Source organism: Centropristis striata, chromosome 6, assembly GCF_030273125.1.
Source record: "Centropristis striata isolate RG_2023a ecotype Rhode Island chromosome 6, C.striata_1.0, whole genome shotgun sequence".
NCBI classification, from domain to species: domain Eukaryota; kingdom Metazoa; phylum Chordata; class Actinopteri; order Perciformes; family Serranidae; genus Centropristis; species Centropristis striata.
In genome coordinates, this window is record NC_081522.1 from 24831817 (window position 1) to 24855634 (window position 23818).

At 35.4% G+C, this 23818-nt stretch overlaps 2 protein-coding genes and 1 long non-coding RNA gene across 5 annotated transcripts in view; 1 reads left to right on the forward strand and 2 right to left on the reverse strand.

The window, feature by feature from the left end:
* LOC131973284 (troponin I, fast skeletal muscle-like) overlaps positions 1–4944 on the reverse strand; it is a 29077-nt gene extending 24133 nt beyond the window's left edge. The window contains exon 1 of the mRNA XM_059335245.1: positions 3618–4944. The gene's annotated coding sequence lies outside the window, so the exon portion shown is untranslated. The remainder of the gene's footprint in view (positions 1–3617) is intronic.
* Positions 4945–5674: 730 nt separating this feature from the next.
* syt8 (synaptotagmin VIII) lies at positions 5675–18821 on the reverse strand. Of its 2 annotated transcripts, XM_059335233.1 has the most exons (9): positions 18785–18821; positions 15260–15457; positions 14974–15146; positions 14617–14712; positions 13451–13618; positions 13187–13354; positions 12432–12549; positions 11159–11292; positions 5675–7204 (listed from the first exon to the last, which is right to left on the reverse strand). In XM_059335233.1, exons 2-9 carry the CDS (start codon positions 15432–15434, stop codon positions 6968–6970), a joined length of 1269 nt encoding a protein of 422 aa, XP_059191216.1. In that variant the 5' UTR covers positions 15435–15457; positions 18785–18821; the 3' UTR covers positions 5675–6967. The 2 variants fall into 2 exon arrangements, with proteins under 2 accessions (XP_059191216.1, XP_059191215.1); XM_059335232.1 differs by lacking the exon at positions 18785–18821 and having other exon boundaries at positions 15260–15605.
* LOC131973310 (uncharacterized) lies at positions 10333–13907 on the forward strand. Of its 2 annotated transcripts, XR_009394554.1 has the most exons (4): positions 10333–10430; positions 10571–10602; positions 12463–12540; positions 13201–13907. It is a non-coding gene; the product is annotated as an uncharacterized LOC131973310 (long non-coding RNA). The 2 variants fall into 2 exon arrangements; XR_009394553.1 differs by lacking the exon at positions 13201–13907 and having other exon boundaries at positions 12463–12767.
* Positions 18822–23818: the final 4997 nt, after the last annotated feature.

The window sequence follows — 23818 nt, forward strand, 5'->3', positions numbered from 1 at the left end:
AGATGCAGATATCTTAGTGAATAAATAAATGTGAAATATTATGACAATGGTGCTAAATAGGCTTAATAATAATAATAATAATAATAATAATAATAATAATAATAATCTAAATCGCCTACATTTGAAGTATGTGAAAGTAAAACAAGTGCAGCCAACTTGATGGAGCTGAATTAATAGTAGCCTTATCTATATTTTACAGGTGCTATGCTTAAGTTGGTAAGCAGTGAGCAGTAAGCAGTGAAGGGACAGAGCCAGAGGACAGACACAGATGAGCCATTTACACCTTCAACCGGCACAGATGAGTCAGATGCAGCCGCCTCAGGCTTTTTGATTCAATTTCATTTTTCTTTGCTTGTGACCCCTGGCAATCTGTATATGGATGTGTGTGTGTGTGTGTGTGTGTGTGTGTGTGTGTGTGTGTGTGTGTGTGTTATATATATATATATATATATATATATATATATATATATATATATATATATATATATAAATATTATTATTTTACTACTATTGTTATTATTTTCATTTTCTATTTATGCATTTATTTTTATATTATTTAGATGTTTCTCAAATATTATCAATGTAATGTCTACCCTGCTACTTCTGTTACTACACTACTGCTGTATATGTTCAATAAATGAACGTGAAAAAGAAAAAAAATGCAGCCGCCTCAGGCAGTACAAGCAGCACAGGTCCAGCACAGCCACCGTTGTCAAGTACAGACAGGGGATGAACAGGCAGCCTCGGCTACTAGTCACATAACCACGTGTGCACAGCAAGCATCATCATTGTGGCGTTCAGTTAGGAGGGCCCTTAGCAGAGTTTTGCCGAGGGCCCAATGGAGGTCTGAACCGGCTCTGCCAGCCGCCGCTGGTTATCATCACTACCCGCTGTCCGCTGCTCCTCTGCGGCCACTGCAACTCATTGAGCTTAAACACAAACTACCGCCGCATTTTGTGGCCGTCCAGCAGCTTTGCAACACCGGCAACTGTCGGTGACAAAGAGCCTAAAATGTTTTTTTTGTTTTTTCAAAAGCTCCGGTGACTAGATGGCCGGCTAACAAACGGCTTCACCAGCCCAGCAGCAGCCAGCCCCCTGCCGCGCGGACTCGAATGCGGTTAAAAGTGTGAGCTCTTTTTTCCCCCTGAGCTCAGCCTTTCAGGTTGTGTTAGGCCTCATTTACAGTTTCTAACACAGGGGTCTCAAATTAAAATTACCAGGGGGCCGCTGGAGGCAGTATCAAAATGACCCAAAAAAGACACAAAATTACCAAAAATTACATAAAATGATCAAAAAAGACAAAAAAAATGACCAAAAAAAAGACACAAAATTACAAAAAAAAAAAAAAGACAAAGTTATCGAAAAAGGCACAAATTTACAAAAAAAAAAAAAAAAAAAACCACAAAATCACCAAAGAAAGACACAGAATCACCAAAAAGGACACAAAATTATTTAAAAAGACACATTTTTTTTTTTTTTTTAAAAGACAAAGAATTACCACAAAAAGCAAAATTACAATGTCCTCATGTCACCTCAAGCTCAACCCGGGAAAGACTGAGCTACTTTTCCTCCCAGGGAAGGGCTCTCCTGAAACAGTAATTAAAGGGACCTTCCACACACAAAATGAAGTGCCATTCATATAAAACTCACGGGCCGCACTAACATTAAACTTTCATAACAAAGATAGGGGCCCACAAAATATCGTCACGAGGGCCGCAATTGGCCCGCGGGCCGCGAGATTGAGACCCATGTTCTAACGCTTCGACAGCTAGTGACACAAAAATACCATTAAAAAAAAAAAGACACAAAACAACTACAAAATGGCTCAAAAAGTCTCAGCATTACTAGAGACACAAATATAAAACAAATCAAACGCAAAAGGCACAAAATTACTAATAAGAGACACAAAATGACTACAAATATAAAAAAAATAATTATCCAAAAAATTGAATAAAATAACAGAACTATCAAAAAAGACACAAAACGACCAAAAGACACAAAATTACTGAAAAAAAGATTTTTAAAAAATGTATAAAAAAGACAAATCTATTGCAAAAGACACACAATTACCAAAACCCCCACAAAATTACTAAAAAGAGACTATCAAAAAAAGTCTACAAAAGTACACAAAATGACTAAAAATATATAAAATGACAAAAAAGAGACACAAAACTATATATATAAAAAGACACAAAACAATGACAAAATGACCTCAAAAAAGCAGTTTAACTTCATCCATTAAAAGTGTGTTATGGTAATTTACAGGGGATAACAAAACAAGGGGTCTCAGCCCATCTCTGCTCTCTATCTAGCTCATTTTTGCCCTGAGCTCAGCCTTTCAGGTTGTGTTAAGCATCATTTACTCTTTATAGCACTTCGACAGCTGGTGTGAATAAGTTAATGAAATTTTCTTAGGCATGGGTTGTGAATTACAGTTAAAGAGAGAACGATTTGTATGCACTTATTGAGAGGAAAACCACCTTGAAGGCTAAAATCAAAATTAAAAGTCCCTTGATATGATCACGGGCATCTTCCAGAAGAGCGGAGCTAGTTAGCTTCTCAATGAATCCAGTTTCAACTGAGCTGAACCAAAACTAACATCTCTTATGTTTCAAGCAAATTTGAAGAATATTATACAAATAATAATACTGAAATGTAAAATTCAGTTCGAAATAAATATGTTTAATATGATGCTATATTTAAGTCAAGATTAGTTTGAAAATAATATATCATACAACTATTAATTTAAAAATATAAAATTATAAAAATAAAAAAATCCATATTTATAAGGAAAAACATGGTCAGGAACCATGCCAACTTCCCTGCATTTTATTTGAAAATGTATACAATATAGGACCATCTCATCTAATGTTTCAAACTAAAAAAGGTATTCAGACCTCTAAGTTATTTTAACTATTACAATTTGACGCATATGACACAAATTCTGGCATTGAAAAATGTAAATGTATTTATTTTTATTTAAAGTTTTGTTTTTGCTTTTTTTCCCTAATGTGTATGTATGTTTGTACCCGTCTATAAACATTATCTACAATTTTTAGAATTAATAATTATTACCTCCAACAATAACAACTAACATTTAGAGAGTGTGACTTATTAAAATATAATGCATATAATAAGCTAGCCAGGGGAACAGATGAACACAAATCTATACCCTACACCCTTATTGTTTTGGCTGCACCAACAAGACAACCAACCTGCCACATTTCATCCTATCCAAGTTCTGGGACCATGAGTTTGTTTTCCTGTTTTATCGTTGCTCTAACAATCCACATTATCTGGAACCAGTCAAAAGTGATGATTTAATGGATATTTGTAGCAACGATGCAATAACATTTGTTCACTGACTGATCATATTTAAAGAGCCCAAGATGTGAAACCTTACTTGTTTAATTTTACCTGACTTCGCCCTATTTACAAAAGCCATTTCCTTTAAATCCAAAGTCTAATCTAAATAAAATACAGTAACATTTAAGTTAAAAAGCGTGTTACATAAAGGTTACATGAAGAAATCATTTGACATACAGGTCACACATTCATCTTAAAAAGCTTAGACACATTTAATATAACCTCATCATCAGCGTGTTAAATACACTCACTGTGTGTGTTGTAGTTTTCCAGCTGTTTCTCAGAGTGTCAGCAGACCGACTGAAGCAACAGCAGCTCCGTCTGAAAACAATTAATCTGGCAGCTGATCTGGAGCCTGTTTCTTTTTCTTCTTCTTGTGTCTAATTGGATGGACGCTGCCTCTCTCCAGGTATCCTGGTAACCCACCGACTCGCTGATGTCACTGCTCTCCATAATGAAGTGTGAGTGTATCTAGCTGCCTTTGTCAATAAGCAGGCAGGGAAATTCACAGGAGATAACACCGACAGTGAAGGCCATGTCTAAGGACACATTCAGCCTCCTCAACAGCCTCGGAACAGATTATTAGCTAAATTAAATTACTTATACTCATATGAATGAAATCAAATGAAATCCCTGAAAGAGACACAAAAAAAAAAACACAAAATGACAACAAAATCACATTAAATTACCACAAAAAACACAAACTGGCCAAAAAGAGATACAAAATGATCAAAAAAGACACAAAAATACCATAAAAAGACACAAAACAACTACAAAATGACCCAAAAAGGCACAACATTACATGACACAAATCAACTGCAGAAGGCACTAAATTACTAAAAACAGACACAAAATGAATACAAAAGGACACAAATTTACCAAAAACAATTGAATAAAATAACAGCGCTATCAAAAAAGGCACAAAATGACCAAAATACACAAAATAACTGAAAAAAGAGATTATTTTTTTTAATTTATAAAAAAGACAAATCTACTGCAAAAGACACACAATTACTAAAACCATTTTTTTTTAAAGAGACTCAAAACTATCAAAAAAACTACAAAAGTATACAAAATGACTAAAATATATAAAATGACAAAAAAGACACTATACTATAGACACTATACTGTAGTCAAAAAAGACTACAGACCTGTCTCTCTCCTGCCATTCCTCTCCAAAACTCTGGAACGGTCTGTCTTTAATCAACTATCCTCCTATCTGCATGGGAACAAGCTCCTTGACCCCCACCAGTGTGGTTTTAAGAAGGGCTACTCAACAGAGACTGCCCTTCCCGCTGTGACTGAACAGCTTCACAAGGCGAAAGCAGCTTCTCTCTCACCTGTGGTGGTTCTACTTGACCTTTCTGTGGCTTTTGACACTGTGGATCACCAGATCCTCAAGGATTCTCAAGGACCGAACCTTTCGTGTAACTTGGAGGGGTTCTGTATCAGCTCTGTCCTGGCTCCCAAATGGTGGAACGAGCACCCCATCAACATCAGACAGCCTAGACATCTTCCACCGCAGGCTGAAGACCTACCTCTTCCAACAATACCTCGGTTAAGTCATGGTCACCTAACATATTAAAAAAAAAATGCTCTTCTTCTTTTCTCTTCGTCTCTTCTTTAACATAAAGCACTCCTGTAGCAATGTGTTGGCTCTTAAAGTTATGTACTTACTTGATTCCTGTGGTCTAAGTCTAGTACCTTCAGGTTAAATGCACTTATTGTAAGTCACTTTGGACAAAAGCATCAGTTAAATGACATGTAATGTAATGTAATATAAATCTTGAAAAATATTTTTCGTTTTTAAAATCTGCCTTAATGTCAATAAAGGTTCATCTTTTGTTTTTGTTTCTGGTTTGTCTTGAAAAAATGTTGGTCAATGTCATATATATTTCTAATTTCAAAGAGTGAAAAGTGTTGCAGGGAAGTACAACAGTTAGTATTGTGAGTGACTCCTGTGACCACGGTTATTTCCTTTCCAGGTAAGATGAGATCACATGTCAGCACCAGGTGCAGACAGTAAGTAGCTCAGGAAGTGTTTAATGAGTCTGATCTCTGGAGGCCTGAAGCAGCAGGAACACACACCTGCTGAACTCAGCTTGATTGGTTTCTGATCTTAATTTAAAACCTCCATGTATCTGGGGAAAATCAGCAAACGCAGAGCTCCTAACTTCAGCGCGCTGTTGGCCCTAACGAAGCAGTGTACAATAACCGTTGCTTACCAGGAACTAAACAGCTACAACGACTACAAAAAAATACAAATTGACCAAAAGAGACACAAAATGACCCAAAAAGAGGCAAAAAAGCTATTTAAAAAAATACAAAAAAATGACGACATAAAATTATACAAAAAAAGATATAAAACGCCTAAAAAGAGACAAAAAAACATTATAAAAAAATCACAAAATGTCCCGAAAGAAAGACCAAAAATAGCTACAAAAAGACTACGAAGAGGCACAAAACTATCAAAAAAGACATGACATAAGACATTAAACAACAATAAAAACACAAAATGATGAAACAAAAAGATACAATATGACTAAAAAGGTGCACACAAAACCACCAAAAAGTCACAAAATGATCAGAAAGAAAGACAGTTGTTTGCCAAAAAAGAAAACAAAATGACTAAAAAGAGACACAAAACTATCAAAAACGACAGAAAACTACTAAAAAACACAAAAAGACCAAAATAGACACAAAATGACCACAAGACACAAAATGACCTAAAAACAACGACAAAAAGACATAAAATATATATATATTTTTTAAAACATACACACACACAAAACTACCAAAGAAACACAATTTGACCACAAAAAGACACAGAATGACCCTTAAACGACCCCAAAACAGACACAACACTACCAAAAAGTCACAAAATGACCACAGAATTCATAAACTGACAAGAGTTTATGACGAGTTCAGTGATTCACCTCGCTCTTTTGTCCACATGGGGCACTTCAGTATCACTTTAAAGTCCAAAATGCTGATATTTATTTTGTGTACAGCTGAAAATAAAAAATCCTTTCCATGTCTGAAAGTCTAAAACTTGCATAAAATAGAAATACTCAAGTCAAGTACAAGCACCTCAAATTTGAAATAAAGTACAGTTTTTAAATAAATGTGCTTAGATACACCGACTGAGCAGCAGGTCGAGAAATAAGCGTGAACAGACAGAGAGGTAATTTAGTTAAATTAAAAAATGTTTTTTTCTTTTAATGGGAAATATCATTACAAAAATTCCAATAATAACAATTTTTAAAAATGTGTTTTTTTTGTTGTAATATATTAAGTTGTAGCTTGTCAAAGTACTTCAAATCCTATGCAAACAATCGTCACTTTGCCAACAGCCTGATTGTGTAAGAAGATATCCTGATATTAAACACATTATCACAATTTAACACAAGTTTAAAGGGATGAAATGTTTTCTGTGTGATACAGTTCTCACAGGACAAGTGCTCAGGTTGGACATTAAAATATGATTTAGAACTTAAATGTATACTAAAATATAATTATTAATGTGAAATACAAAGCAATCATCAAGGTTTAGGAGAAAATGATAATTTAAACGTCCTCGTAATGATGCAGTTTGTTGCCATCAGAAGGGCAGTTTGTGCTGGAGGGGGATCTTCTTCTTCAGGGTCAGGGTGGAGTTCACCTGCTGGGCCAACAGCAGGTTGTGCCACTGAGCGACCGGCCGCCGCGGGTTGGACAACATGTCAGCCCAGTGCCGCAGCTGGTTCCCTGAGGCGTCGCAGCCCAGGAAGATCTTCCCCATGGCGTCGTTTCGGGTCACGGCGTCGTGGTCCCACACGGAGATCACCAGGTTCACCCTCTGTGGATGACAGCAGTGGTACATGACCATACTCAGTGTGTTTACATACACAGTTTAATCGAGCTATGCTTAAAATTCGATTTTGTCTTCTAATCTGACTTCTGTCCTTCTCCCAGTTTACATGCAACTGAGAAAATGGAATAACTGACGGGAACGTGTCCTCCTCCTCAACACTGGGTGGTGATATGCGTCGTTTCAGCGGGTTAATACTAGAGATAGGCTCGGTGCAACATCAGCCATTCTCTGGTGAGCTGCTGCTGATACCAGAAAAAAGAAAAACACATCAAATATGTGGATCATCTGAGGCGCCACCACTTCCAGGCCTAGAACAACATACACATTGTTTGATATCCAACTGTTAATATGTTTTGTTTGTTTTGTTAATAAATGTTTCTTATTTGTTTAAATTGAGACTTGTGTAACATTTGTTTTCATTGTGTCATTTTTATCATGTAAATGGAGGGAGAAAGGGCAATATCGGCTTCAAGAATCAGCCCAAAAAAATCGGCAGCACTTATCGGGGATCGGTTAAGACGGATGTCAAAATAATCGGTATCGGCCTTAAAAAACCCGTATCGGTCAACCACTAGTTAATACGGCCCCCTTTCCAGTTGACCCATTATGTCATAATGAACAAGTAGAGAAAGGTCGGCATTTTCGAACAACAAGAAGGGGCAGACACTCCGTCAGTAAGGTTAGCATGAGCACAGCCTTGTCGTCTGTCCAAAAATGAGCATTCCTCAGAGCTTCCATGTTGTTGTTCTGGTGGATCTTCTCTTCTCCTGGCTTTCTTGAATGTTTTTGTTCCGGGGTCATACGTCAGCACGGGGGGTGGGGCATGTGGAGCATGCGGATGGAGCACATGCGTTGTCTTGTCATATATGCCAGCAAAAATCGCACTCCAATCGCATTATCCGGGTGTCCTAATCAGAGTTGGAGAACTCCAACAATAGTCGGACTAACACGTTCACATGCACTTCAGTTGTCCAGTTATAGTCGGATTAAGGCAATAATTCAGCTTTTCTTCAAGTGTCATGTAACCATGGGACTATGTTTTTATCACATTTACAACATAAACTTCCATAAAGTTGGGATTTTGTCTAAAATGTAAATGAATTCATTACAATTGTTCAACTGAAAATTGTGCATAGAATATATTAAATGTTCAAACTGATAAGCGTTGTTGTGTAAATATACACTCACTCTGAATTTGATGCCTGCAATACATTAAAATAACGTTGAGACAAAAAAATGACTACAAAGAAATAAAATATCCAAAAAGGGACAAAATGGGGGAAAAAAAACAATACAAAAAAGAGACATTAAACTACCAAAAAAAAACATAATGACTAAAAGAAGACTCAAAATGATTACAAAGAGACACAACATGACCAAAAAAGACATATCATGACCGAACAAGGACGCAGAATTATTATAAAGAGACATAACACTATCATAAGAGGCGTGTTTCCATTGGGGTAAAAAGTGGCTGCTGGGAAAGTCTCAGGCCACGCCCTCTCAAATGTACTCTCACTCTGCCTGTCTCCATCAGGGTTGTCAAAAGTATCGATACTCAAAAAAGTATCAATACTAAACCGTTGTATCCGGATACAATACTCATTTTCAAAAGTATCGAGTATCTGAAGCTTGTTATCATAGTTGCAGTTTCTTTTTGCACAACTGTTTTTTATTATAAATATTTAACCTGTGGTTCTGTTCATTTTTACATGTTGCATTTTTCTTGTTAATAAAAATATTTCTGTTAAATGTAATTATCCTGACAACCCCAGTCTCCATTAGAAAAAAGCCCCCAGAGGGATTTACGAGACTCTGGAGGTGACTTATTTTTCCGATCGTTGCTAGTCGCTTAGCGACAGTCTCAAAACAACAACAACAACAACAATTGAAAGTGTCTTTGAGTTCATTTTACCATGTACTTAATGGCTTTTCTACTACTGATGCGCAGGAGGTCAGAGGTGTCTGTGACTAAATTTTAATTTGCACTCGGATAAGAGCAATATAACTTTTTACACAGATTACATATATCCCCTCACTGCAGACGTTTCTTCAACCGCGCTTTCTCCCCTCTGTGTCTCAAGTGTAAAGCTGAAGTGGGAACTTTAACTCATTGTTTCTGGTCTTGTCATGAGAATTTTTCATATTGATATAGAAATTAACCCCATTTTCCTGATTCTAGGTCTTCCAAGTGACTATTTGAAAACAGCAGTCAACAAAAGATTGTATAATATTCTAACGTTTGCAGCTAGGAAAAATATCCTTCTGCAGTGTGTTGATCTGATCCCTTTAGAATATTTTACCAACGTCATACATCACAGTGTAGATTAATTCTACAGTGTGGCGCCCATTTTTGGACTATATCGGACCGGGCCTTTCCTCCACTCTATGAAAAGGACTGAGGTGCACTTGAACAACATTTGTGTAATGTAAGACTGATCCACCACCTTGTGTATAATGCCATATGTTCATCTCTTATGTAAGTCATGTTTGTCATGTTTTGTTTGTTTTGTTGTGTGTCTAGTTTTGTAGACAATGTTTGTTTTGTTGAATGGAAACAAAAACTGCAATAAAAACAATGGAAAAAAAAGACACAAACTACAACAAAAAATACAGAATAACTAAAAAGAGACACAAAAACTACTAAAAAGGCACAAAAGCACTGCATAAAGACAAAAGAAATGACAAAAAAGACATGAAATGCAGGCAGGGGGAAGAAAAGACTGGGAAAATGCTGGAACGTTCTAAAAACAACTGTTGGGAACAAGCCACAGGTCGGTCTATAATAGTATCGTGATTGGGGGTAAAAGGCGTGTCTTTGAAAAGCTTGCAGGTATTTCATTCAAAATAAGTGCACATTTACAAGCAAATAAGTTATTAAGATAAAACATTAAATATGCAAGGACAACATTTCCTGATGCTGTTTCACATTAAAGCATTTAACTGGTGAACACGGGGTGGCTTTTATTGTGAAACAATACCAGTTAAAATGTTTTACTTGCACATATCTGAGTCTCTTCACTAAATAGATTCTTATTTAAAAAATCAACTATGTAATGTGTGTAGCAGTAGGTCACCAGGAAGCAGCAGAGACCAATCAGAGGAGGAGCTGGAGGAGAGGCTGATTAACAGCAGGTGTGACTATCACAGTCACTCTCTGGAAATCCTTTGTATGTGCACATGGCTGTGACTGGTGACTCTCTGTTCTGTGGTAAGGTGGACTTTTGGGTTTTTTAGCATTGTTTTAGAATCAGGATAGCATTTTATTTATAAGTGTAATGTAGGGGTGCATGCACCCTGAGGTATTTGTATTTTAATGATTCTAATTGTGGGTCTGTCATTTGTTTGTAGGACTGAAACACTGACTGTCTTAAAGTGCAGAGGTATGCAAAATATCAGCATTTAAACCTTGTACTATATGTCCCACAAACTAACAGTGCTTTGTTTGTTCTTAGGCATAGCACTGACTGCCATTTATTTTATTTTAGTATTTTATATTTTAGCCATATAGATTTTATTGTTTTTATTTTAGATTTGAGTTGCTTAGTTTTAGGATTTTAACGTTCTGTCTTTCACTTTAGATGGTGATATGGTTTGTGGTTGCACATTGAATTAGTGTGGTGTTTTTATTTGAAGTGTGTTGGGTTTATATTTCTTTTGAATATCTAGTATACTCCCAGTGTCCTAGGCAGTGGGTGGTGGGTTTCCCAGCCGTGATATGACTGTCTGTCCTCTTGCCTTTTCTTGACTGTTTTTAGAGTTTTAGTTATTGTAAAATAAATGGCATGTGTTTGACCCACACTGACTGTTGTGGCCTCCTTAATTGAAGCCCCTGTGTGTTAGATCAATCCGTAAGGTTACATGTGTTTATTCAAAACACGAAGATTAAGTAATTTAATCGAAATTTAAATCCAGTATGTGTCAGGTTGCATTTCTCACCTGGATTTGTTCAAATGTGACGTCAAAGGTGAACGACTCGTTGTAATAAGGGTTCAGCGTCTTCTTCTTAATGGACGTCTTCCTCTTCTTCCACTTTCTTTTGTCCAGAGCCAGCTGCACTTTCACATAAGGATCTATAAACACCAGCCACAAGTTAAATTGATGCACATAAAGTGGGAGCAAAGAAAAATTGATTTTTTCTTTAATTAAAAAAAGGTGAAATATGTCTTTACTTCTCTGAGGAGTGTCTGAAACTACAATGGAAAACAGAAAATACATATTAAAATATGTATAAAAATGATCAAAAATGTTGCAGTGTTGAATTAATTGAAAATATTTGGGGGATTTTCACCAAATGTATGATTAATCTTTGATCACTGGCCAGACTTTTATTTGAATTTAATTTAAATATGTTACCTGAAAGGTTTTGAAGATATAAAATTAAAAACATTTTTAAAAAAATCTGGTTGGAGAAAGTAAAGATTTGTCTTTGCTGTAATCCACCACTGTTGGACCTCCAACATAACCACCACCGACAGCAAAAATTAAGAGTTAATTTGCAAAAAAAAACAGATTATTGAAAATTAAAAAACCAACACCAGCTTGATTAATATTCCCTGAATTGAACAATTACAAAATTACATTTTTTTTTAGATATCAAATTAAGTCAACCCATCACCAGTTCGATTGATGTTCCATAGATTGCACAAAAAATAAATGATTTATGATTTTAATGGTAACCAGGTGTGGCCGGTGATGAATTACCTGGTTTGGCTACTGAGACTTCTCCTCACACACTAACATGTTGTTGTCTAGTTTGTTGCATTAAGCTTCAACTTTAGAAGATTGTTAATGTTACATTTACTAAACAAATTAATTAAAACAATTCAACAATGGAAGAAGGAGGGCAAGGCCAAGTGTCTTCAACTTGCATTCTATCCGATGGCCAGCAGGGGGCAACTCTCCCGGTTACAGAAAGAACTGTATTTAAGTCAATTTAAAAATTACCCTGTTTCTCACTTGATTTATTACCTCAGGAAACATTCTCATAATGCTTTTCTGGTCTCAATCTTAAGTCTTCTTTAATACAACATGATGTTTATTTTGTCTCTATGTCTGTGTGTGTAACCTCATTAGATGAAATTTTTACATTCTAATATAGTAAAAACTAGTTCATTATTGCCCTCTGACTGATGACAACCCTGACCTAACTGTTGGGACATCTTTTGTTTAGCTGAATGATTTCAATTTTGAGATCTTGTGTCAGTCTGACCTGAACTTCCTCCAATGTCCATGCTCTTCAGGTTTTTGGCCTCCAGGATCACCACTGTCAGTTTGCTGGCGGTGGGAACATAACGCAGGGAGAAGCAGATCTCGCCCAGGTTTTCTTCCTGCAGCACACAGACATCTTTACAGCAAAGATCATCAAACAATTCAACAAAAAAGAATATATATTTCTCTCTATGGAGAGGTTTAATTGAAAAATAAAACAGATATCTCTACAGAAGATAACTGACTTTAGCTCCACTGACAAACTCACATATAAACAGTGAGGCTTTGATTTTATTTGTAAAATAATAAAGCCTTAAATTTTTTACGATAAAGTTCAGTCATTTCTATTGGTTGTGTTTTTTTTGTAATAAAAGACTGTGGGGTTGTTAAACAGCACCATAGAAACTATTTTTAGCCCGTTTCCAAACTCGTCGCTCCATTTCCCAACCTAGAAACTGAAAAATAAAAAACATTCATTGTAAACCCTTCAGATCTATTTTCTTTCTGTAGTTGTGTTTTTTTGTAAAACACAACTACAAATCAAACAGCTATATATATATAGATAGATATAGATATAGAGATATATATAGATAGATATATAGATATATATATATAGATATATATATATATCTATATATATAGAGATATAGAGATATATATATATATAGATAGATCATTAAGGAATATCTTATCTTTCTAGCTGCTGTAACTCGCTGCTGTAACTCGCTATAGTGTGAAAAAGGGAACAGTAAAAACCTCAAACTTTGCAGGCTCTGCGAGATCCTGCCACTCCTCGATGACGTGGTTCCAGTCAACGTTGCAGAGCTGCACCCTGAGCTCACCGATGATGTCGTGTTTGGTAAATCTGTTGAAGTCAAAAACCTTCATCACTACCGTCGACTTCAGGAGGGAAGACTTGGATATCTGGGGAACAGATGACCAAGCAAACAAACCCGGTTTCGCTTTAAACTGAAATCAAACAAGGCAGAGACTTAGGAGACTTATCACAACAACTCATACCTGGAACTTAAAATGTTCGTTGAAGGCTGGGTTCAGCGTGCTTCTGAATACTTTGGTCTCAACGGTTTTAGATTTGTCTGGGAGGAGGTAGACTTTAACATACGGGTCCGAAGTTCCTCCCAGGTCCATGGCCTTTAGGCTGTCAGCTTGTTTGATCCCAACTGTGAGCTGTAAGCACAGACAGTACAGTTACAAACAGGAACTAATGTCAATAGTCTGTAGAGGGAGCTGTGTGAAGTCTGATGTAACAAGATTTTGCAACTTTTCAGACACATTTAAAAAACTTTAATCATTTTTTCTTTTTTTTCTTTTAGCAACTTCTGAAAAGCGTCTCAAACACAAAAATGCACATATTTGCCCTGTAAATGAGATAAAAACGATTTTTTTCTGTCACACAGTAGTTTTTCCATCAATAAATTTCTCTGCGCATTTTCAAGATTTGCTGAAGAAAAAAAGCTTGATGGAAACACCAAAATTCGATAAAGCTTTGCAAATAAAAGTTTTTACGCCAGCTTGAGGTATTTTTTTTTTGTCTTTTTGGAAAAAAAGTTAATGCGCTAAAGGGGACATGGAAAGGATTTTTCCGAATTATTAATAATTAACTCACGTGACTGATCAGTTGTTTCCTCTGACATGAAAGAACAATTATAAGTTTCCCAGTTGGATCAAATTCCTAAAGACTTCTCTCTAGTGGGACCTCTTTTTTGTTCTTGTTTTCTCTTTTCTTCCTCTCCTGTTTACTGATGGATTAGCCTACAGCAACACAGTACACTGCCATCTTCTGACCAAAGTACGTTAACGCAGCTCTGTTTATTTGCTCTAAACCAGTTGGTGGAAACATCCATATCCCATTTCTTCAATGCGACATTTCAAAATTCTCTTCAAAATTTGTTTCAACTTTAATGTAAACACTGCTAGTGAGTCAATGTTTATTACATTACATTATGTTTACCTCTTGTAGGTATTAAATTCAAACCGTGATTCTTTTGAACTAAACTGCTTAGTGTAGCCGATTTAATGATCATTCAATGAGCAGATAACAACCTTCTGGACCTACTTAAGGTGGAGGAGGCTCCTACTAGGACTTACCTATGAGGATAAAAACATCTGATAACACAGATTTAACCTTCAGAATGGGTCAACGTGTCAACGAATGGTTAAATCACCTCAGACTGAGCAGCGTTGTACTCCAGAGAGTAGAGCAGCTTTCCTCTCCGCTGTTTGGTCGAGCCGTAGTCCACATCCGACACGTCTGGCTGAACCTGCCGGAGCAGAGAAAACACATCCAGGTCAGATCAGGTACAAACCTTTTTAGGGGTCGATTAGAACCATCAGATTTAACTCCATACTTTTTTAATTTATAGGTAACGATAAATTGCAAGACCTCACACTAGTTACAGAGCAACGATGTCTTAATGTCACCTGAGGGGAACTGCAGATTAATCTGATGATACTCATACTTTTCAAGTTGTAATTAACGTTTTTTAGGTGATAATTCGCCTCCGGAGGGCGCTGTCACTCACCAGAGCTGTAGTGGTTTTCCCGTTCACCCCATTGAGGTCGATATTCTCCTTCTTATTCTTCTGCCGCTTCTTCTTGTCCCCTTTGCAGCAGCACTTGACGCAGATGCACAGACAACAGAGAAGAATCAGCAGAATGCCGACCGCAAAAATGGTGTAAATCGCCCATCGAGGCACTGCAGGAGACGAGATGTGATATTTATTATCCAACTCAAATGCAGTGGTGGAGGAAACATTTAAATCCTAAATTATTTTCTTATAAAAAGACTGTTTTGTAAAGGTTACTCACGGGGGATCTTGTCCAGAATGCTGTTGATCCAGTGGGAGACGGCGGCGGCTGCCGGGTTGAGGGTGGTGTTAGTGTGGATATGGGTGGTGAGGAGAGGGGGCAGGGTAGTGGTGGCGTGAGGAGTCGCATGAGGTGACGGATGAGATGAATTTGATGTATGGTTTATGGACGGCATGATGAGGGGGATGGAGAGAAGAGCTGCGGGAGCAAGAGGATAGAAAAGAGTCTGACGCAGCAGCTTTATACACAAATAAATGAAAAACATGTCATGTAACGCCAGCAATTCACCACAACACACCAGCAATTCACCACAACACGCCAGCAATTCACCACAACACGCCAGCAATTCACCACAACACACCAGCAATTCACCACAACACACCAGCAATTCACCACAACACACCAGCAATTCACCACAACACGCCAGCAATTCACACAACACACCAGCAATTCACCACAACACACCAGCAATTCACACAACACACCAGCAATTCACCACAACACACCAGCAATTCACACAACACACCAGCAATTCACCACAACACACCAGCAATTCACCACAACATGCCAGCAATTCACACAACACACCAGCAATTCACACAACACACCAGCAATTCATTAAAACAAGCCATCAATTCATCACAACACACCAGCAATTCACCACAACAATCACTTTTATCCAAAGCGACGTACAAATGAAAGTAATACAACACAAGCAAGGATGAAGTCAAGAAACATAGCAAGACTAAGTGCCATGGGTTAAGTTTGAGTCCATTAGGACTCAGATCGGGCAATTGAGGACACATGAACCTTGAAGGTCAGTTTTTTTTAATGTGTGTTTTTTGTAAATTTGTGTGTGTGTTTTTTTTGTGTTCAAAATAAAAAAAGAAAGAAAAATGAAAAAAATAATCAGGTCATATAGGTGAGGATGTCTTGAAAACAATGATACCAACATGGCATGGTAAACCTTTTGAGTGGTTTATACAGGCAGAATGAAAAAGAGTCCAAAACCCACAAAATAGCCCCAGACTCCAAAGGGTTAAGTCATGTGAATGCTTAGACTTCTAAGGATTAACACAATGTCTACAATTAGTCCTTACGGCCACAAAACAGCATGAAACCTAGTCAACCTGGAACGAAAATACCACAAAACCTTACTGACCTGTCTCTGTCTCTAACATACAACACAGTCCTTAAATATATTATGAATATAATATATATTATTTAAGTAACATTTTGAATTAAGTACTTTTTTACACTGCGGTATTTCTACTTAAAGTATTTGAGTACTTCTTCCACAAAACCCAGTGTTGGAATGTATCTTGGTACATTTAGTCAAGAACTGAACTGAAATTTTGATGTACTTCAATTGAGTTTTTCCACATTAACCAACGTTATACTTCTACTTCACAACACTTTGGAACCAAATATTATACTTTTTAGTTTTATCTGATAACTAACAAAATAAAAGCAACTTATTAATTACAATGTATTATTGTATATAAATTAAGCTATCCAGCTGAATATAGAGTAATTTAAACGAGCTTCACTTTTTACCTGATGGACACATTAACACGTCTATAATTATAATCCATTAATATAATTTAAACATTGTTCTGAAAAGATCCATTTTGCATAATGACAATTTTGGGAGCTTAAATATATTTTGATTTTAATAATTCATTGTTAGCCTCATCCATTTTTACTTCAGTAAAGTTTTAAACTGATATTTTTAATTTCACTACAGAGTATTTTTATTTTTACTGTAGTAGCGTCAGACACTAGAGTCAATAGACTGAACCCCAACTTTTTATCATGTCAGCATCTCACACCTTAATTGATTATAATTTACTGTCACCTGTCAGCTGCTTACTTGAATATTATCTTAAGTCTGTAAAATGTAGCTATTATTCTACTCTTAGAAAGAAGAAGGTGGCAAAGAAATGTAGTGAAAATTCCCATCCTAAAAGCCTTCTTTGTCACACTGTGTTGCTCAGAGTTTTCCTGGAGGTTTCTCAACAACAGTGACGTCTAAAACCAAACAAACATCAGAGCCGTCAACTCTGAACATGACTGAGTGGAAACTCCACCTTCAGGCCTCCACCATGAACAAACAGCAGTAGCACATTAACATCGGTCTGATTCACCGTCTGATAACAACAACAAAGCTTCGACACTGTTAGGAATCCTTCTCATAAAGTCTGGAAGAAATATTTCTTCAGAAGCCTTGATACTATTCTTAACTTTAAGACCAAGTCCTGACACTCAAGCCACCCATTGAAGAAGTAAAGACCAGGTGAAAAAGTCCTCTAATTATAAGAAAAATGAGAAAATGATCCTCTATATTAAACAAAATAAAACTTCTTTAAACAATCTTTATTCAGGCTATTATCAGTGGTGGACTGTAACTAAGTACATCTACTCAAGTACTTTACTTAAGTACAATGTTGAGGTACTTGTACTTCACTTATGTATTCCAATTTTATGCCCCTTTATACTACATTTTAAAGGCAAATTTTGTACTTAGCTGACAGCTTTAGTTACTTTTCAGGTCAAGATTTAACATAAAAACCTGATAAATTAAAAGTGATTAAACCGTAAACAGTATATTAAGTTGATAAAAATGAACCCTTTCTTGAGAAAATGAAAACAATTCTTACATAAATGCATCAATACAAATAATCTAATAATATATTTAGAATATATAAAACAATTTGGCAATTTTTTATCACAGTAAAGGATCTGAATATTTTTCCTCCACTGTGTTACATTTCCTATTAAAAAGTTATTCACTGGAATTCAAAAGGTATTCAATGAATTTTGTTCAACATATTGTTAAAAGGCATACATGTCTAGGTCTGAGTTTATGTAGATATAGCTCTTTTCTTTCTCCTAACCTTAAAGAAGTTTTTTTTGGTGGCTAAACCAAACCGTTTAGAGCATTAAAAAACGTGTCACATATGTTAGGATATCACACAAATTAAGATTCAAAAGTTTTCATAGGAAATCATACAAACCCCGTCATGAGAATATCTTTAAATCCAGACAAAGACAAAAACTTTAACAGACAACATCTTGGAAATAAATGTTTCCTCCTGACTGCACCAGTCTCTGTGTTCTTATTGTTTTTTTTGTTTTTGTTTTTACAAAAATCAGCTTTTGAGGAAAGTATTTTAAAGTATTTCTTAATGATCTTCTGGGTTTTTAAAAAAATCAAAACTGGTTAATTATCTTTTAGGGAAACTGACAATTTCCTCTTTACACTGTTACATAAGAGGCACAAACTGGAGCTAGAAAGCAGCAAGCTGTCTTTAAAAAAGGATCAACAGTTAATCAGAAAAGTGCAGGAAGATCCTCCAAGTTGCACTCAAACCCCCCAAAATTAAATTCATTAAAAAAAATAATCAAATCCTCCTGAAAACAAAGAAATTATAACAAAATGCAACTTATTAGCTTTTAAATCTGCATCGACAAAAAGACAAAACACCCACTGAGCACCTCATAAATAAACTATATTTTACTCACTAATGATGAGTTTTACAGAAATGTCGACATGTCTGCTCGCCGGCTGATGTGTTTCTGGTCTGAACAGCTCAGAATAAAAAGCAGGAGAATGAGTGAAGAGGAAGGAGGTGACGTACAACAGAGACTTTCTCCTGAAAACAACAAACTGCTTAATCAGAAAAGGGAAATGTCTCCTCCCTCCATCTCCATACAAACTGGTTTTTACTGTAATCAGCAGCGAAAAAACATCAACAACAGAGTCCAAACATCTCTCTGTCTGCTCAAACAACCAACAAGGCAGAGAGGGATAGAAGGAATAATCTGATCTTTTGCTACTTTAAGGAGTATACTCATTTACCTGCATTCAAAATATTATAGTAAAAGGAAAAAAGGTTTAAAATCAAAATAAAGTACAAAAAGTAAAAGTAGTAATTTTTCAGGCTCATTCCAGGATAATGCATTATGTATTTATTTTTATTATTTTGCATTATAATTATTGACGAATTGCTTGTAAAGGTGGATCAGATTTTAATTACTTATTAGTGCATGTATATTTTCTTTTAATTTATAATCTCTAATGCTAACAGACTAGACTTTTAATGTATAAACTCTAAATGGACTAAAGCTTTAAAAATGTAGAGGAGAAAATACAGCATTTATTTCTACACTGGGGTTTCTGTTGCATGTAAACCCAATCATTACATTGTTTGATAATAATAATTGTCTTTTCAGACACCTTTTTGATGTTTACTCAACAATTACAATCACTCATGTGTAAACACTAGTGCAAATTATGAGTGTCTTCCAGGCGAAACTGTATAAAAAATTTAAACAATACACAGTTTTACCTCTCACATTCATAGTTTTACCTCTCACATTCACCGTTTTACCTCTCACATTCACAGTTTTACCTCTCGCATTCACAGTTTTACCTCTCACATTCACAATTTCACCTCTAAAATTCATAATTTTACCTCTCACATTCACAGTTTTACCTCTCACACAATTAAATTTTATCTCTCACATACACAATGTGTGTGTGGGTGGGGTGGGGTGGGGGGTGTAAATGTATTACATGAGAGGAGAGAAGGAAAGAAAAAGGAAGTTAGGAAAGACAAATAACTGGGAAAGACAAATAACTGGAAGACAGAGAAGACAGAAGGGAAGATGATATAATTCAGGAAAAAAGAAAGAAAGAAAAGGAAGGAAATGGAGGAGGGAAACATTTGAAAAAGCTGGAACAAGTGAGAAGGTTGATGGCTAAAGAAAGACTGACAGACCAGTGAAAGTGGATGTTGTCTTTTTTGGGATTAAACCACTACGAAAAAACAAGTTGCTGCAGTTCAAACAACCAGAACCAGTTTCCACATCAACACACACAAACAAAAAAAACAGACACCAAGAAAACAACATTTAACTATTTCCTTTACAGACACACAAGCAGATAAGAAAGTAAAAAAAGAGTAAACAAAAAGTACCTGAGAGTAACGATGAGAGTTTCCGCCCTTATATTTAAATATCATTTCTTCCTTTTTTGTTCAGTCTGCTTTTTTTCCTGTGTTTTGTTGTTTTTCTGTCCTGCTGAGTGTCACTCAGCCATCTTCGACTCTTAAAGTGTGTCGACTTCAACCTGCAGCAGCCACCACACCTGCTGAACACACACATTAACACTAACACACACTGCATACAGTCGATAGTTTAAACAGAGGTGGAGTCAATGCTACTAGAATACCAGTTATTCAAATATGTGTCATCTCATGAAACAAGAATCCAGTGCCGAGGCCTGCAAAGGGAGAAGTGCACATTTAATATAAGAAGAATCAAAAATGACTTATGTATCATGAACTTTTTCAGTCAGAAAGAAACTGTTAAAACAGACATTATCATCACAATTAGAACAAAGTTTAAAATTTAGATTTTTCTGTCAAAATCACTTTATTCTACATGTCTCATTTAAACATTGTAAAATAAATTAAAGAGTGTGGAATAATTAGATCCTGTTAAAAAAAACATTACATTCTTATTAAAAGCGAATTCTTAATGAAAGAAGACTCCAAAATGTTTTATATATCATGGACTTTTTCAGAATTTGTGTGTTGACATGTTTTAATGCTCTGGAAAGAAAAAAAAGCTAGTAGGTTGACTTCAAAAACGTTTAGATTTTGTGAACTTTTTTGTGCACCTATTTCCACCTCAAATGGGATCTATACATCATAACTTTCTTCCTATTTTTTGTTAACAATGTGAATATGTAAACGCTGGGTGGGATATAATACATTTGCACTTCTTCCAGCTACGTTTTTAGACATGTAAACACATTTATGTGCCATTTTATTATTTCTACTGTACTATGCTTTTCATTATTTTAAAAGCCTTGTTTGCATGATAATCTTTTCCTTTTACAAATTCAAAATGAAATTTTAAAATGCCAAAAAAGTATCAAAAGTAAAAGTATTGTTGATTTTAACCAGATAATACACTGTTATGTGGCTTAATTAATAACAATAATAATAATAATAATAAAAGTGTATTGTTTTTTTATGTGAAATTTCAACCTGAAAAGTAAATAAAGCTGGCAGATAAATGTAGTGGAGTAAAAAGTTCAATATTTACCTCTAAAATGTAGTGGAGTCAAAGTATAAAATTACATAAAATGGAAATAATCAAATATCCAGAGAAAATTGTAATATTTACTGTATATTCTAATGTAGTTGAGGCCGCTTGGCCAAGTATTCAGAAATGTAGTGGAGCTATTTTAAGGTACAAATGTTGGACTTTTACTTTGAAATATCTTTAAACATTTAGAACAAACATTTGGAACATCATTCATTCATTCATCTTTGAATTGATGAACTGAAAATGCTTAATTTTGTGTCTGTATGTAGTCAGAGAAGTGTTCAACTCATATGCATGAGTCAATGTTGCTTTATTTTCTGCTTTGTCTTTCAGAGCACTTTGTGAACGCTGTTTTTAAGGTGTTATATAAATAGTTATTGCCAGGATTTTTGCTTTTGCCCGAGCAACACAAAACTTGGAGAATTTCTGTAACATTTCCTTATTTTATATGATCCATTTAATCGCATCTCCATCGATGCATTTTGAATATACAGTAAACATTTTATTTTGTAAACCGGTTGTAGTCACACTTGTGTCCTTCAAATAACTTCAAATACTTCACCAAGTTTGTCAACCTTGACTGTTTGGAAGCTTTTACTAAAGGCTGAGACTTCTTTTGAAGTAAGTCAATCATCTTGTTTTCTTGAAATAATGGCAAAACTAACTTGCGATCCTGAGATAATGGCATGAAATAAATTGCAACCACTGCTGTTCCTGGCTTCCTTATATTTCTGCTGTGAACAAGAGGGACTAGAGCACTGGGGTTAACTTGTGAACCGGGCCTCAAGTGGCCATGTGAGGAACTGATGTTATTGGCACTTCCATGAAATCCCGGCTTGTTTTCTAGCCATGTTATCAGCCTCTTCAAGGATGGAAATGTTTGTCCAACACTGGTCCAGACTCAATGTTTTCTTTTTTTTTAAAAGCACATTCAAGACCTACTTGTTTAGTCGAGCTTTTAACCCGTAGATCCTCCTGAAATAAAACCCTGAGTTCTTCAAATACACAAAAACGTGCGCAAAAAAAACAAGCTATAAATATATTATAAAACTTAAAAAATATACACTTTTATCAGCTTTTGTTCTTACCAAACATATTTTTTTAAAGAATTCTAACATCTAATTCTAACATTTTTCACCCTAAATTACCATGTTTTTACCATGAACGACTCCATTTTATGATCTAAAAAACACAATAAATGATTTATTTTCAATATACTTCATGTAAACTGGATTTTTTTATGGTTTAATTATTGGAACTGATCATAGGTGAAAGATTAGCAGCAAAAAAAATGTATATGCATAATTATTTTTGTTGCAGTAATATTTCATAAAATACTCACGTTGGTACTCCGAGTACATTAATGTGCGCACAAAAAAACAAGCCATTAAAATATTATAAAACATTAATAAAAAAAACATTTTTTTAACAAGCTACTGTTAACACAGTAACACACATTATAAAATTATGAACTTCTAACATTTTTAACTGAGATTTCTTTTTATTTATAGTATTTTACTTTACAGTGTAGTCTTTAACTAGCTTTCGTAATTATTTTTAAATTTCTATTTTCTGTAGTTTTTGATCTGAGCGAATAGCTGCAGAAAAATGGTCACCTTCAATCAGTAAAAGAAAAGTTTCAAACTGCCATCTTATTCAACTGATAACTGCATTTATTGGTTTAAATGGTGAGAAAAGCAAGAGCAGGCCAGAGCCAATCACAGCGAAGCAACCAGAGCAGGAAAACAACTACCCGGTAACTACTAAACTGAATCTACAGATCTGCCTTTAAAGGGTAAATCGAAGCTGAAATTCTGCACAAATCAATTCAACACAGCAGGTGTAAACATATACTGTGGAGTGTGTAAGGTTTGTCCTTGAGCTCAGATAGATATTCAGCATACTTCCCTTCCTTATAAAAGAGTTTACATGTTTTAAATCCTGCATTGTGTATATTCATGTTTTACCAGCATGAAGTCCTCTTCTTCTTCGCTGCTTTTTGTTGATGCACTGCTGCAAAGAACAGCATAAATAAAAACCTGATGGATCTAAAACTCCACAAAGGAACCTTTAAGTTGTCAAAACCATGTTGCATTCAATAAAGTCAAACGTCATAATTCCCAAACTAGTCAAATTAAAATGAAGCTTCTCTGAATAAATGTTATTTTTGTTTTGTCCGCAACTTTTTTGTGCACCTCTTTCCACCTCAAATGGGACTTACCTTGCCAATTACAGCTTTATAGAAAAAAAAATACTGATTTGGGGCAATAAATCATGTCATTTTAAAAGACATGATCATATACATTTGTTGTAAATTTCTCAAAAAGGTACTGATTTTTATACCAAATATCCTGACGCTCCAGATTTATAACAGCTCCTGTGAAACCAGTAATGTGTTTGTTTTGACCCACAAAAAGCAACTTTAAGCATCGATTTAAC